Source organism: Pagrus pagrus (assembly GCF_965226575.1).
Source record: "Pagrus pagrus genome assembly, chromosome: 11".
NCBI classification, from domain to species: Eukaryota; Metazoa; Chordata; class Actinopteri; order Spariformes; family Sparidae; genus Pagrus; species Pagrus pagrus.
Genome location: NC_140195.1, coordinates 5,984,703 through 5,999,784, shown reverse-complemented (window position 1 = coordinate 5,999,784; position 15,082 = coordinate 5,984,703). Strand labels below are relative to the sequence as shown.

The 15,082-nt window shown below is 44.0% G+C and overlaps 2 protein-coding genes across 5 annotated transcripts in view; one reads left to right on the top strand and one right to left on the bottom strand.

Annotated features, from left to right (window-relative positions):
* Positions 1 to 237: 237 nt before the first annotated feature.
* zfp64 (zinc finger protein 64 homolog (mouse)) lies at positions 238 to 3,585 on the bottom strand. Of its 3 annotated transcripts, XM_084366022.1 has the most exons (7): positions 3,354 to 3,585; positions 3,163 to 3,191; positions 3,024 to 3,087; positions 2,780 to 2,926; positions 2,534 to 2,596; positions 2,208 to 2,459; positions 238 to 2,103 (listed from the first exon to the last, which is right to left on the bottom strand). In XM_084366022.1, the coding sequence occupies exons 1-7, from the start codon at positions 3,373 to 3,375 to the stop codon at positions 686 to 688; spliced, it is 1,995 nt and encodes a 664-aa protein (XP_084222148.1). In that variant the 5' UTR covers positions 3,376 to 3,585; the 3' UTR covers positions 238 to 685. The 3 variants fall into 3 exon arrangements, with proteins under 3 accessions (XP_084222148.1, XP_084222147.1, XP_084222149.1); XM_084366021.1 differs by having other exon boundaries at positions 3,024 to 3,191; XM_084366023.1 differs by lacking the exon at positions 3,163 to 3,191.
* Positions 3,586 to 4,141: 556 nt separating this feature from the next.
* The window catches only part of tshz2 (teashirt zinc finger homeobox 2), a 107,279-nt gene continuing 96,338 nt past the window's right edge, over positions 4,142 to 15,082 (top strand). Inside the window, exons 1-3 of one of the 2 annotated variants that reach the window (XM_084366019.1) lie at positions 4,142 to 4,495; positions 4,698 to 4,822; positions 6,941 to 7,003. The gene's annotated coding sequence lies outside the window, so the exon portion shown is untranslated. The other variant, XM_084366020.1, reaches the window with a different exon arrangement.

Genomic DNA, 15,082 nt, shown 5'->3' with positions numbered 1-15,082 from the left:
AAAATCTATTGAAAGCAACTTGGCTTTTAGAAAGTAAGACCTTGATATGCAGTCTAATGTTTTCCACAACTGATGTCTACTTCTGAATCAGGACCTGAAAATATTAATTTAATAAAAGGCTTCACTTAGAGAATATGTAGAGGCAACACAAGACAGCACCACTCAGCCTCTAATCTTACCACTCTGCTGCCACCTGATGGACAAACTGGAGAAATCCACAGCACAGAGACATCCACGTCCTTTTGTTTCAGACTTTATTCCTCTTCTGAAGATTCCTCTCATGAAAATAAACCTTATTTTAAATCAATAATTTATTTGGAAATTAGGTTTATCTTGATTTTTGATGCCTTCCAAAAATGACACTTTGAAAATAGAGTTTATGAAATTATGACCCAATGCTCAACTTCTCACATTCAAAAAAGTTATTCAATGTTAAACACGACAACACTTTCTGGATCGAGCTACCGCGCTACGACAATAAATTATTCTAAAATCTGAAAACAAATATGTCTCCAGAGTCAACATTATTGTTACTACAGTGGTTAATGATTAAGTTGCCAGGAAACAGAAGCTGCTAGCTGTTAACGGCCTACGAGTTCTTGCTGGCAAAGAAATAGCTTATGATGCAGTTACAGTCTTTCCATTTTTCAGAACACACCGAACCCTCCGCTCGTTGTGGGATGCCCTACAGTGTGTGTGAGTCTGCGTATAGTGTGTGAGGAGAGAGCTGCTCTATCGCGCTCTGCTGCGGCTGAGTGGTCACTATCAGGGGAACGCCGTGGATGACCACATTCTGGCCGCCCAGGCTGATGTTTGGCACCAGCAACGCGTTTTCCTCGCTGGGTAAGGCACTCTCCTCCACCGCGACTGGCCCTGCTGGCTTGGACATGTCCTCCGACGGACCGCACACCATGTCGGGCGCGGCTGCGGTCACCATGGCGCCGTTGCCTTCTGTCACTACTGTCACCTCGGTGCCACCCTCCTGGATCAAGGCGTTGAGACCCTCCAGCTCGGAGCAGGTTGTGATGAAGGTCTGCGAGCCGCTGCTGGAGTCCTGAGTGGTTATGGCTGTCTGCAGCAGGGCCTGGTGGAGCGGGTTGTTGGTGTCGTCCGGGTTGAGCTGCGTCAGCAGGACCGTGTGGGGTTCAAGGGTCGCTTCTGCAGTCTGGGAGGACACAAGAGGTTGCATAGGCGCTAACAGGTTGACCTGTTGGATCATGGAGTTGACTACCATGTCCTGGCTTTCTGGGCTTAGTAGAACCATGCTGGTCTTGTTCTGACTGTCCACACCAGCTGGAATTAAAGAGTTCTCCTGGCCGAGGGGGTGAGATACAATGATTTTGAGCTGTGCACTGCTGTAAGGAGCCATTGAGTCAGATGTGATGGGAATTTCCAGCTGGGTGGTGCTCTGTGATGTCGCCATAGGAACCAAGTTGACTGCATCAGCCGGGCCGGAGAGCTGGAGCTGCAACACGTTCTGAGTGTCTCTGTGTTGCTTCTTGTGACTGCGCAGGGAGTCCTCCCTCACAAAGCAAGCGTCACACGAGTCACAGCAGAAAGCCCGAGCTGCATCTAGCTTGGCCCGATACCTGGAGTCCACCGGCTTCGGGGAGTCACTCCCTCTGCTTTTCCCTCCACCTCTGCCACCTTTCACAACGTTGCCCTTTTCCGGCGTATCCGAGTGGCACTTCTTTTTGTGGATGATGAGGTTGCTGCGCTGCTTGGAGGAAAAGTTGCAGAAGTCACATTTGAAGGGGCGCTCCTCCGAGTGGATCCTCTCGTGGACTTTGAGCGCCCCCTTGCTGGAGCACGAGTAAGTGCACTTGGAACACTGGATGGGCTGAGTGGGCTGGTGTTCTCGCGAGTGTTGCCGCAGGGCAGTCTTGTTGGCACACTGGAAGTCACAGTGCACGCAGTGGAAGGAGTTCTCGGTGCTGTGTTTGATCTTATTGTGAGACTTCAGGTTGCCTTTCATGGCGCAGCGGTAGTCACAAAGGTCACACTTGTATGGCTTTTCGCCGGAGTGAATCCGGATGTGCCTCTTCAGGTCCGAGTTGATTTTGAACTTTGCGTCGCACTGTTGGCACTGGAAAGGTGCATCCCCTTGGAAATAAATGGAAAGAGAAAAACAGAAAATGACCGTCTGTCAATGCAGCCGAGAAAAAAACCATCATCCCATAAGTTGCTGACAACCTCTGATCACCCACCAGTGTGCGAGCGGAGGTGAACGATGAGTTGGCTGGAGTTGCGGCTGGCGTAAGGACAGATCTGGCATTTGAAGGGCCGCTCATCGTAGTGGATACGCAGGTGCTTCTTCAGACTGCTGCTGTCAGCTGCTGCATAGGGACAGTGTTTACACTTGTGCGGCTTCTCCCCCGTGTGCGAGCGGCTGTGCACGTTGAGCTTGTCCCGTCGACTGAAGCGCTTGTGGCACAGCTCACACTCGAACGGCTTCTCACCTGGAAAACAACTCGGTGTCAGTGTCTGACATAGACACAGAAAATCAATCACCATGCAGACGGTCCTGACTTACCGGTGTGGGTTTTGAGGTGCCGCTCCATGTCTTTTTGACCATACTGTGTCTTAAAAGTGCAACCTGCAGATCGACAGAAATGTGCTTTTACAAGGTGTGTGCAGCCTGCGTGCTTGCAGAAAGCTCATCTAAATAAATAAAAGTTAATAACACGGGACTTGACCGGCAGGAAGTACAGCTCTCTCCTCGCTCGGCTGCAAAAAAGGAAGGAATGTGTTAAAGTCATAAACGGCGAGAGGCACCAACCTGAGAAACAGCAGGTGTGTCTCTTTGAAGTCAGGGAAGGTTTTAATTTTTTGGAAGGTGTTTTCTGTGCTTTGGTCAGAATCTTTTTGACACCTCTCATAACACAGGTCTGGTAGGTTTCCTCGAAAACAAACTCGGCGCTGGAATCTGTGCAGGACAAGAACATGACATGTAGTCAAGGGACAAAAAGCAGACTGTAAATCAATTGTGCATGCAGGCTGACAACAATATGTGGTGTTTTAACCTGTGAGAGCTGTTGTTGCAGTGGTGGCTGATGGGTCAGAGCTGGGGAGGGAGCATCCATTTTGCTTATGGGCGAGAAAGACCTCAAAATTATTATACTGCTGCTTGCAGAAGCCGCAGATGTGAATATCTGGGCTCACCTCCACCACAACAGAGTGTCCTGCAGCGACTTCAGAAGGCACAAAACACAAAACAGACACCCATGATTTCAACAGGAAGTTGTTTGAACGTGAAACCAACAAGAGGATGCATTATTACCACGCAGACTCATTAATAAAACGTCAGAGGTATCGTCTAGGAAGGGATCTCGTTCACGACTGTTTTCCTTTACCTTCGGCGTTGTATGTTGCCATTTTTCGAGCTTGTTTTGCTGCAGCTCAGCTCATCTCCCGGCTCCTACAAGCCTACAGGGACGTCCATCTTGTTGTTAGGCTGTGCCGGCTCGAGTGGAGATACATTTAACAAAACTAAAACATATTTTAGACAGTGGAGTCTATTGCGGTCTGGATATCAATGGCAATGACAGTTTACTTCTCTAACAACACCAAACATCGGTTTTGCGACATGCTACGTGGGGTTTGCGGCAGCGGGACAAGCATGCGTTCCGTCAACGTGACGTCATATGATGCGTTTAGAAGTATGGGACAAATCTAAATTACCACAACTGAGCATGTAGTTACTGCGATAAAAGGGGCGTTTTTTGTTACTGTAAACTAATTTTTCACACTTAATGTTGCTGTTAGATTTCATGTTTTTATCTTTTGTTTTTTCTTTTAACTGTCAAGTATATTGTTTGTCATTTGTAAGGTCAACTAATCAAAACATCAACTACTAATCGGGAGTTTTATCCTCTCCCTCTGTATTCTGCCAGTGTATTAAGCTGCCTTAAACTGTCTTGATTCAATAAGTTATAAATTATGATGATATAATAATATCATCATTTATTAAGGGCCAGTTATCTAGTAAATAATTGCAGTGAACCAGGATATCCATTTGTACTTGAATGCAGCATTACCATTGTTGTGAGTGGGACACTTTAGTTGTCGAAATCTTTTATAACTCTTTTAAAAAGAACAAAAGTCCTACTGATAGAAACATTTATATGTAAACGTACAACATTTGGCCGGGAGTGACATAAGTTTGGACGATTTTAAAATATTTAGCTAAACTATTACCGTGTTTTCTTCGTTTCTAAAAAAAAGACTAGCAAGACCGCCATCTTTACTGCCACCTGTCGTCCTGGAGGTCCAGTAATGTGGCCCACAATAGGCTAACATGTAGCTATAGATACACTTTTAGTTTGTTAAAATATATAAATATGTGATTCTAAACGACGTTAGCCTACCAGTCCAATATCAGTTGGAGAGTTACTAGCCTAGGCCTTGTGTGCAACATTAGCACATTTCAGGATATAGCCTTAGCACTCCCTGTGGCACCTGCAGCAGCTTCACAGAGCATTTCTCTGTATGAGAGGTAGGTTTTCAGATGTAGCAGTTGTTGTAGGGCACTTAAATTAAATATACACACACTCCACCATCTTTCAAGTAAGGGCAATTTACTGGGTTGTGGAGGTGAGTGAATGAGAATGCCTCTTTTTTTTTTTATGCCAGAGCAGTTGTGCTAGTGTGAATAAGCCATGAAAGTGACTGACATACAGCTCCATTTTCACTGGCAGGTCCTTAACTGCCTGATTGCCACTGTGAAGCTCAGGAATTTCCTTACGCTGACTTTCCTGCATGGCAAAGGCACAGGACTGATTCCTTCCCTGCTGAAACAGCAAATCCTTGAGACAGACAGGAGGTGCGCACACACACACACACACAAACACACAGTCACAGACACACACACACACACACACACACACACACAGTCACAGGCACGCTCACACACACTGCAGGGCCTGCCCACATGAATCTGACTAGTTGATTACTGCTGTCTTTGAATTTGATTCTGACAGGATTGTCCCCGTAGATTCAGATAAATGTATGGTAACAGTTTATGTCATATTTGTAGGAAAGTACTGTGTTCTTAAGGCATTTTGAAAATTGATGACTCGGTCCCGAAGAAGAAGAGACATGAAAAAGAGATAAGTAAATAAATAATTAGATCTGACCGAAGACCGTGCAAATCGTATGCACATAAATCCCCCGCCAACTCAGTACAGTTAAACGTACATCAAGGACCACATTCACTTGAGACAGACAAATGACTCAGGGATGGGTTAATTAAAGAAAGACTTATGTCAGCCCCCCCCCACCAGCAGTGGAGAACAGGCCAGTATGCGCTCTACTTTGATCTAGACTTCATTTTTACAATCAAAAAAATTGTAAATCTGGTTTTTCACAGAATTTCGCCCCCCTCTTCAACGAGCAAGTCTTGTGATTGAGCAGTTTAGTCACTCCACTATGAGGCTTTATCTGTGCCATTAGGTACATCATTACAGATATTCCCTGAAGGACTGTAACAAAAGTTTTTTTCTCAATTAATTGATTATTCATTTGGTCTCTTAAATGTCAGAAAATAGTGTAGAATGCCCGACATCCTTTTCTAGAAGGCAAGTTGATGTATTCAGATGGCGTTTTTTGAATGAAAAAGTCCACAGCCCAGTGATATTCAGTTAACTATCATAGAAAGAAAAGAAAAGCCAAGAAATCTTGACATTTAAAAAGCTTAAACCCCTCAAGTTTAGCCAATTTTGCTTAAAATTGAGCAACAATCAAAATTCTTGCCAATTAAGTTCATGTCCACTGACTTATCAATCAGTTGACTAATTGCTTAAGCTCTAATTTACAGCAATGCCAAAGTGTACAAGAGCTGCAACTAATGATTACTTTAATTATTGATTAATCTATTTTAATCTATTATTTTATTTTCATGATTAATTGATTAATTGTTGAGTCTAAAATGTCAAAAATTGGGAGAAATGCTCATCGCAGTTTCTCAGAGCCCAAAGTGACGTCTTCAAATTGCCTGTTTTAACAGTCCAAAACCCAAACTCTTCATTTACTATCATAAATGACAAGGACAAAGCAGCATATCCTTACATTTAGGAAGCTATTCCCGGCAGATGTTTGACATTTTTGCTTGAAAAATGACTAAAGCCTTTAATCGAGTATCAAAATAGTTGGCAATTAATTTTCTTTTCATCGACTAATCAATTAGGCGACTGATCTTTGCAGCTCTAAAGTACACTTTGTGCTACGTTTCGCCACAGTTCCTGTATCTTTTAAAACAATAAGCTCTTTTTCATCTGTTGTACTCAGAAACAAAGTATCATTTGGACATCCAGCTCTGCCAATTCTAATTTGTAGACGTGCCCCTTTCCAATTCAGACGCCCGAGAATTCAGTGAGTGATGTAATGTCCCTCTTTTCCCCAATGAGACAAGGGCAACAATAGGGGGGAGTGCCTCTGTCACATTATTTTCCCCCACCGAGGCACGCCAGCTGCTTACAGTTGCTTAATGGCTACGAGCTGTCACAAGGCATCACAGCCCGCTGCCACACAGGAGCGGCAGATGCTTTAATTGCACAATGACTTGTAGGTTGTCAACAGCAATTATACCAGGCTTCCACCTGAGGGCACCCAAAGAACACCGTCGACTCACTCCACTGGCAAGACGCAAGCCTCAGAAGCTGGCTGCTACACACAAACCTGATCTCTGAGTCCAGACAAGAGCCACAGACGGATTCCAAGTCTCCTTTTAGCTTAATGGTTCCGCCATGTGCTGCAATAACCTGTGCAGGATTGTCAGACAGCAGGCTCAGGACCCCAAAATCATATTTAGAAATAAAATATTTATCTAGCTTTGTCACCTTAGGGCCCGTTGCTCACCGTGCTGCGGCAGGTCGTGGTGTGCAGAGTTTGAGTAATTTTGCTCATTATTAATTCATGTCATTTTTTTCCTTTTGCGGTTCAGGGGAGGCTCATTTGCCGCTGCCAGTCCTAAGATTATTATCATTAAGAGGAAGCAAATAAAATGGTGAGTTCAAAGCTTTGCTGCAACATGCTTCAGCCCACATCGGTTCAAGTGTGTTGATAGTTTGTTACACATACAGTTTTGAGAAAATACTGCGTAATGCGCTTAGATTTTTCGGTCTTGACTATTTATAGAGCGCCCTGCAATTATAATCAAGCAACTCAGAAACCAAACACACATAGCAACCTCCTGTTTGTGTCATGTCAAATTGAATGGGTAAAAGATGTCCGGAGTACCGGGTTTGTTTTGAGCCATAAGACAAATTATACACACATGTATGAATTCCTTTGGTCAACAGCTGCCATCTCAGCATCAGATAAAACAGAGCCAAAGTCTGGGAACCATCAGATGCCTCCAACACTCCCACTTTATCATATAAAAAGACGGTGTACACACACGGACAGGCCTGCGCGCACGACCAAGTGCAGCAGTGCTACACACAAAAGGCGCACATGCTCACACGCAAAACAGCGCTATGCTCTTTGTATCTGCCAACTGATGCAGATGATAGGGCTGCAGATGAGTGCAGGCTAACCAGAGACTAGAGGGTACATGTGGCTCCATAGACAATAGCAGGCCGTAGCTTTGGGAGGAGAGCATTCAACCCTCAGAAACATGCAGATTTAAACGAAGACAAAATTGCAACCGCTTTTTTTAATGTTGTATACAATTTTCTGCTATAGTTAAGGATTACGTTTTTGCTGATACAGAAGCTTGCATGCATATTAATGCAGGCAAGAATATAAAATTTTAATGTTAGAGTTGGAAAAAATTGCTTTCTAGTCTCCTAATTAAAAGTGCATTTCTATAAAGACTGAAGTATTATCAGTGGCTTTGGGAGGAAGGTGCTGTAGGTGCCTTGTACTTTGCTGTAGAGTCAGCAGGGGGTGTCCAAAATCAGGCTGAAGAAAGAGACCTAATGCTTGTTTGTAGCAGCTTCCAAGGCAGTGCTCCAGTTTGTAGTCGCTGACATTTTGGAACCAGTGGGTCAGCAAAATGGAGAAGCCGTGGAGATGCATCAAAACCAGTGAGACTTTTGATCGCAGGATGGTTGTGTGTGTAATTTATTGCGGCTCCTCGCGTTTCTTCATCGCGAGTCCTAATTATGGTCGCTGGGTGGGGACTGACCATTAACATTATTAGAAGTAGGTTTCAGGTGTAAAGTAGAACAGAGCAGGGAATGAATACATGCACTGAGGAGTCTGGGTTGAGACAGATCTACGGAGCTGAATCTAAACAAAAGATGTGTGTGCGCAAATGTGTGTGTGCACAGGGATGTTTTTTGTGTGAAATTGTCAGTGATGTCATGATGGAGGAGGGAATCTTGATAGTTAGACGGATAACAATGAGGCTGTCTTATTCACACACACACACAGACCTGCACACACCTGCACTCACACGGCGGCATCATCATCGTCACAGAGGGAGAAAGGCTCATAATTGGACAGAGGTGTCTGTAGATAATGAAGCCAGACCTCACACCTGCCAAACCTTGGGGATTTCACTTGACTGGCCACTTAAATCTTCCTCACTCTGCGGGTCTGGAGGGCAAGAGAGTGAGTAAGGAACTAATGGAAAAAAAAGCATGCGCTACAGGGAGGATCCCTGTCAGCATGAGTGTAGCGAGGACCCCCCCCACTCATCCCCGCCCGCCCCAGCTAACTCAGCCCCCACAGCTCGTTCCATACAGCACCCACCTCACTTCACTTCACTGTAAATCCTCTGGTGTCAAGGATTTCAGACGGAAATGGGGAAATGCTGCACCAGCTATTTTGTTTCAAACTCTCAAAACACTCGCTTCTCCCGAGTTGTCTTTGGTGACAGCGTTGTGTGCGGGAAGCGTATTGTGCCAGCTTTTAGTGGGGTGTCATTCGAGGTGCTGAAAGGGAAATCAGATAGACGCTTCAATGGAGAAATACTTCTATATAAAAAAGTTTACCTGACAGTCATCAGTGACGCCGTGACAGCGTATCAGTGGTAGCAAAAAGCTACACCAATTAGGGGTCGAGTTTACGCCGACAAAATCTTAACAATTTATGAGAAACAAAATGGAATTTCACTCCGTCTTTCTTCATGACTGGGATCCGTAAATGAGGCTTAGAAATCATTGTCATTCTGAATATAAATAAGGTATAGATGTAGCACTAGAAGAGAAAATGTTATTCTATTGTATTTTATTGAATTCTATTCTATAAATACACAGACAGCAATGAGAGACAGCAGGGGGGTATCACTCTTTGTTAGCTTGTCATGAAGTCAGCCATGTCAGCTTTTACATACTTGGCTGTGTCTGCTGTCAAAAGGTTGTAGTGCTAAATGATAAGAATCAATAACTTTGTAGTGCTAACAGACACAAATAGAGACTGGTAGCTTTGCTTTTGGCTTCGCTGTATCCAGATGGCCACGGTATATCCGTCATATTTTATTTTTTATTCTGCAGATATTGGATAAAAAGGATAAACAAGCGCTTGTCAAACCCGGCTGTCTCGTGGAAGTTGTTTTGTGCCTCCACTGCTACCCGAAGTCAAGCCATGCATTAATGTTTTGACTTTAGGGCTGAAGCAAGGTTACTCGGGGAGCCTCTGTCATTACTCTCAGAGCCGAGAAATACCGATAAAGAGAAAACAGTGTTTCCTGATGGAGATCTGCATGCACATCTGTATATGCTGCAGCAGAGTCACTCAGTGAAGTTGTCAGGTGTCAGTGTAGCTGCATTCAATGCCTACAAGCTGATGTGTAGCAGGATAATGACAGAACAGCACAATATTGAATTGGATGCTAAATCTGAATAAATCCTAAAATCATCCCCCTTTTGACCGAGGCACCCATTCAACAGGAGAGGAGCCAGAAAGCCCGGTCCAGGATAGTAATCTTGCATACTTTCAGTTTAATTTTTCCAATGTCCAGGCCAGGTGGGAAGGTAAATGAGCCCAGGTGGCTCGCCTGGCCTGCGATACCCAGGAGGGAAACCTTGCAATCAACAGCAACAAAAACTAGCATCCATGGTGATGGATGATGTCACATGTCCACCTAGTGTCTGTGCTCTAAGTGCTGTGCATACTGAGGTGATGGCTCGCCTCGTCCTCGACTGTGATAGATTATAGATAGACAAAAAGCTGCGTGAGCACAGCCAGTTTTGGGAAATGTGCTGTAACCATAGACCCTGGATCATCATCGTCCCATCTTTTACCAGCTCTAGCTGCCACACGGAGACACTTTTAGTAGTTGGGCAACATTCGCTAATGTGGATCTTCTTTCCAAATTGCGATGATAAGCGACGCTGAAATGCGCCCTGAAATGAAATCACACGGAAACCGAAAGCTTATCAAGATGAAACTGTGCAATAATACAAGAATTATCCATCACCATGCATCATGTATTTGTTTGCAGGAAACAGATTACATGGATCTTAATTGAAATATTATTTTACCTTCATTTGAATTATTTATGGGGTTGCTGACTACATTCATACCTCAGAGAAAAAAACATGAACACATTATGTGATGCAAGAATGTGTGTGTGTAGTTGTGTGCGTTTCTCATATATTATTCAAAGTGTATAGTCAGAATATGGTCTTACGTAGCCATATGAAGGATATCAAGCGGCCTGTCTTTGATACAATTTACTTGAGATCCACTGGCCAGAGCAGAGCTGTCCATTGGCCTACCATTGCTAATGAGATCGGGGGGTAAAATTGAGAGTGGTGGGCAGGCTGTCATCCGCTAGGTGATGGTTTTAAGACTAAGCAGTGATACTTCATTAATTAACCTTCACATTCTATGTAGATCTGCTCATCAAGATGCAGTTAATTAAAGAAAGGTCATTCCAAGGGCTGCCGGGAAGCGGCATTATTACAATGGAGGGATGGCACTGCTTTGAGCGAGATAACACAGGGGAGGGGGCAGGGAGAAGGCGATCACCCAGTCCCTACTGAAATGGCAGACGGCTTGCCAAAGCCAGTTTCTGAACTCCTGACTGTGGAGCACCTTACTTCTAGAAAAAGATGTATTTTTTATTTGTTTTTGTTTTTATTTCTTGCATTCCATCTTTTTTATATAGAAAGATAGCGTTGAAAAGCTCTAATGGAGAAAGCCTCAGTAAAATATTCATTACACTCAATCGACAGCATCTATCTTTTAGCATCTCAGTATAGTTTTTCTGCACTCTTTTTGCAGCCCTGTGTCTTCCCTGCCAATTTCCAGGGTGATTTCTACTTTCTCTGACCTTGCTCAGTGTACAGGAAAGAAATGCCATCCTGAGTAAATAAAGGGCCCAGAACTCAGCGGGATATGAAATAGTTATGCATCATCTGTAAGTGAAATCCACTTCGGGGTGGTGACTTATTCATTTTGATTTCTGCCTATCTATCTATGTATCTATCTCTGTCGCTGTCTGCGAAAGCACAGCTCAGAATGTGTAGACTTGTTTTGGGAAGTGGATCAAATAGACTCTGTTTTGTCATATAAACAGCAGTATATAGAAATGTCCCTATTAGGCTCTTATCAATCAGGCTGTGGTTGTTTTCGTGCAGGCCGAGACTGACACAAGGACAGAGACACTTGGAGACAGCTTAGTATGAAAGAATGTGTCTGTAGAATTGCCTCTCGGCCGATCACATAAGTGGGATCAGACTTAGTGTTACAAATGGTTTTCTGTAATGTTTTTGCCAAGCCTTATTTTTTTATAATGGCGTCCCCTCCTCCTCTGAGCACTGTCTTGTTTGGAACCTTGGCGTCAGTTTTTCAAAATGTTGCTCTCCTGCAAAATTGTAGCGAGACATCAGCACCTCCCCTGTGTCCACTCAGTCCTCCTGCAGTCATCCCTGAGTGTCTTTTGGCATTGCTTCCAATGGCAGGTGTAGAGACAAACGAGAAACGGTGCGCAGGCGTGCACGCGGATGCATTCAAGCGTGTGTGTATATATGTGTGTGTATATATCCCTCCCACCCTGCTACGATACAGTAACTGCTGACCCCGGACACAGTGCCATTATGGCAGACGAGGCAGGGCTCCCCTGGCAGCGGCTGGGGCGGCTGGTTGCTAGGTGGAGAGACATTACCGCGGGCCTCTGCAATAATTTATCCTAAGAGCGCGGCGAGCCGTCATGTAGCCCCTGACAGAGAGCTGCAGTACTTTATCAGCCTGCCTGTAAATCAGCCATGTGTGGGTGCAGACGGCAACATTGTTTGATCTCTTTCAGACACTCTAATAATCTGCTCCCCTCTGATTGATACCTTCACACAACAAAGCACATTACACCAGCAAACCGCAGCAGCCAGCAGTGTGTGCGTGCGAGTGTGTGCGTGCATGCGCTAATGTAAGGAGCATGTGTGTCCGTGCGTGTGTGTGTGTCTTTCTGGTGGTCATCAGTATTGCCAGTGGCCTGGGGAGGGAGAGGGAGGGGATGAATGAGTCTTCTGCAGAAACACAGGGTCATTTGGAGTCTCTAAACCAATGACAGGCTAACGGGTTCACAAAACGATCACTGGATGAAGGGAGGGGCAGGGAGAGAGAGGGAGAGAGAGGCAGTGCCACCAGCCTCAACACAAGAAATACAGCAAACAGATAAAGAGCCACTGAAGCAGTTATTCTTTTTCTTAAATGGTGGCTGTTTTTGTAAATGATGATTTTGTAAAGACGCCTTTAACATTGTTATAATAAAGTCCTTGTACACACACCTACAGATGTTTTGCAAAACATTTTCCTGTGTGTTTTGGCCTCTTGTTCACATGCAAATATCCTTAAAAAGGCCATTTAAGTGCTGATTTTACTGTCTATCAGTGTTAGAATCAAATGATTGATCATTTCTTTTTACGCATGCCCATTGTTGTTTTGTGTAATGAGCACGAGCCTGAAACAACAACAATGGCGGACTACCAGTTCGTTAACATTTGATTAGCACCAATATAAGTTCTTTGTTAGCACTGACAGTTCTCATTTACAAGTTCACAGCTTAACTTTGAAACATTTTATGTAAACAGTATACGCTCATTAGACATGCTCAGACTGTTCTTCTCTGGTGTTTGACGTACCGTGACATAGACTTTATTGCCACGAGGGTTGGCCGATGTCTACTGAGTTTGGCATGTGACGATGTCAGCAGTGAAACGTCCCCGTGCCGGGTTTAAAAGGGTCTTCATCTCCACAGCACATATCTGTAACTTGCCGCGTTCAGAAGAAACCGCAAAAAACAAAGGCACGATAGAAAGAAACACACTAACGGGGGACCCCAGAAAAGAAACACAGCCGCCACCAATCTAACGAGCGTCTTGTGTTCGCCAAACTGGGCTGGTTTAATAAGAAAATAACGAACATGGACATGGAGATATGATGTTAGCACACTGAGCAACAACAAACTTCTTTTTATATTCCCTCCCACATGTCACAAACGCCAACAGGTCTCGCCTTGTTACACACACAGGACAATGGACAATGGCATCACTCATCGGCCCAACCCTAATTGCCACCTACTGGCTTGTTTGAACACCAGGAATCATATTTACGTTCTCGTGTGTACAGAGATATTTTGTAAAACAGAATTTTTTTTCAAACGGAGGAGACGTTATATAGAAAATTATCCATATATGTATAGACAAGGCTGTCTCACATATTATTTAGATACATGTGAAAATTTCATTTGCTTTCATACATTGCACAAAGCAAATGTTCCTGCACGTTTGTAAGTGTATAAGTATAGTACATTTCAGGGTAGCAAATATTTTGGAAATAGATCTGTACTCCACGCGTCGACAATTACAGCAAATGTAACCACACAGCTGAATGCTTGTAGCCTTAAAATGCTGATATTATTTTCTGTACCATTCGTGGCCTTCTATCAAATCAAAGTGAATTGCATCCTTTTCAAATTGCCTACCAACTCCCTTGCTTGATATGGCTCATGTACAAAGGAGAGCAATGTCCCGTCCAACAATACCCATACCATTTGTGCCGCTCAGCTTCAGAATGTCATTGGTTTGAGTGTGACAGTAAAACATAACTCTACCTTTTCTGCGGGTTGCATTGGAACATGGCTTCCAATTATTCAGCTCCAAATTCAATAGCAATTTTCTGCTCAATGAAATAGTGGTTTCAATCTCTAGAGTAATGTCACTTTAGAGAGATTTTCAAAATGGCATGTCTGTGAGTGAATAGATGGACGCGGGAGGATTCATTTTGCTTGAGGAAATGGTACTTGTCTGCTGAAGCTTGTCATTTATTGATGAAGAGAGAACCTCTTCAGATACTATAGAATCTACAATATGGGTTTAGATATAGTCTTTTTGCTTCAGTTGGTTCTTTATTAAATATGTCAGATTTTTAGCTTTTTTTGTCAGAATTTCTAAAAAGATAAAAGACGCCAGCCGCATGCATAACCTCACGATTGCGCTTGGTCAGATGGAGCCCATTTTGCTTCAGTGCAGCATTAAAAGTAGCACTGAACAATAAAAAAAATGCAATTATAAGTGTGTTTGTGTGTAATGTATCAGTAGCCCATCCAGGGCCCCATAATGAATGCAATGCAACGTGCGATCACTGAGCCGTGTGTATGCCCCGCTCAATGCATCTCTGAAAATAAACAGAGCAATGGAAATGGTTCTCATTAGTGTTGTTTTCATATTAAGTCCCTCAGACAAGGTTGACAAACCCAGCTCCCTGTGCCAGGCTCCTCAGGGACCATCGCTTCAATACAGCTAGGGCAAACAACACCAGCCGATACCAACACCATTACCACCTCCTATAGTTACTTATCCTCCCCTCCCTCCCTGTGGAGTGCTCTGTCTACACAGACCAGAGGAAAATGCATTAAGATCTTCCAGCAGCATAGAGAAAGAGTCCTGCTTTCATTTATCACCATTGCTATTGGCCCCTAAAAGGGACAAATGTCTGTTCTCCATCTCCGTGCTATTAGAATTGGAGAAATGTGTGCTGTGTGTGTGAGATGGAAGTTATTTTGTGCTCCAGAGACGATCCACTGCGAGGCTGTTTAGCAGGAAGGGAACAGGTGTGCTGAGCTTCTGGCTTCCACCATGTGTTCCAGTTGTTTCATCTGCACCTGTTTCCCAAGTCCTATATATGATGATCA

Excerpts from the sequence above, each read along its gene's own strand:
- zfp64 (XM_084366021.1), bottom strand. The coding sequence starts at position 3,375 with ATGGCAACATACAACGCCGAAG. Across the intron at positions 2,597-2,779 it reads ACACACCTGCTGTTTCTCAG|GTTGCACTTTTAAGACACAG; the intron begins GTTGGTGCCTCT and ends GTCGATCTGCAG. Across the intron at positions 2,104-2,207 it reads TCACCTCCGCTCGCACACTG|GGGATGCACCTTTCCAGTGC; the intron begins GTGGGTGATCAG and ends TTTATTTCCAAG.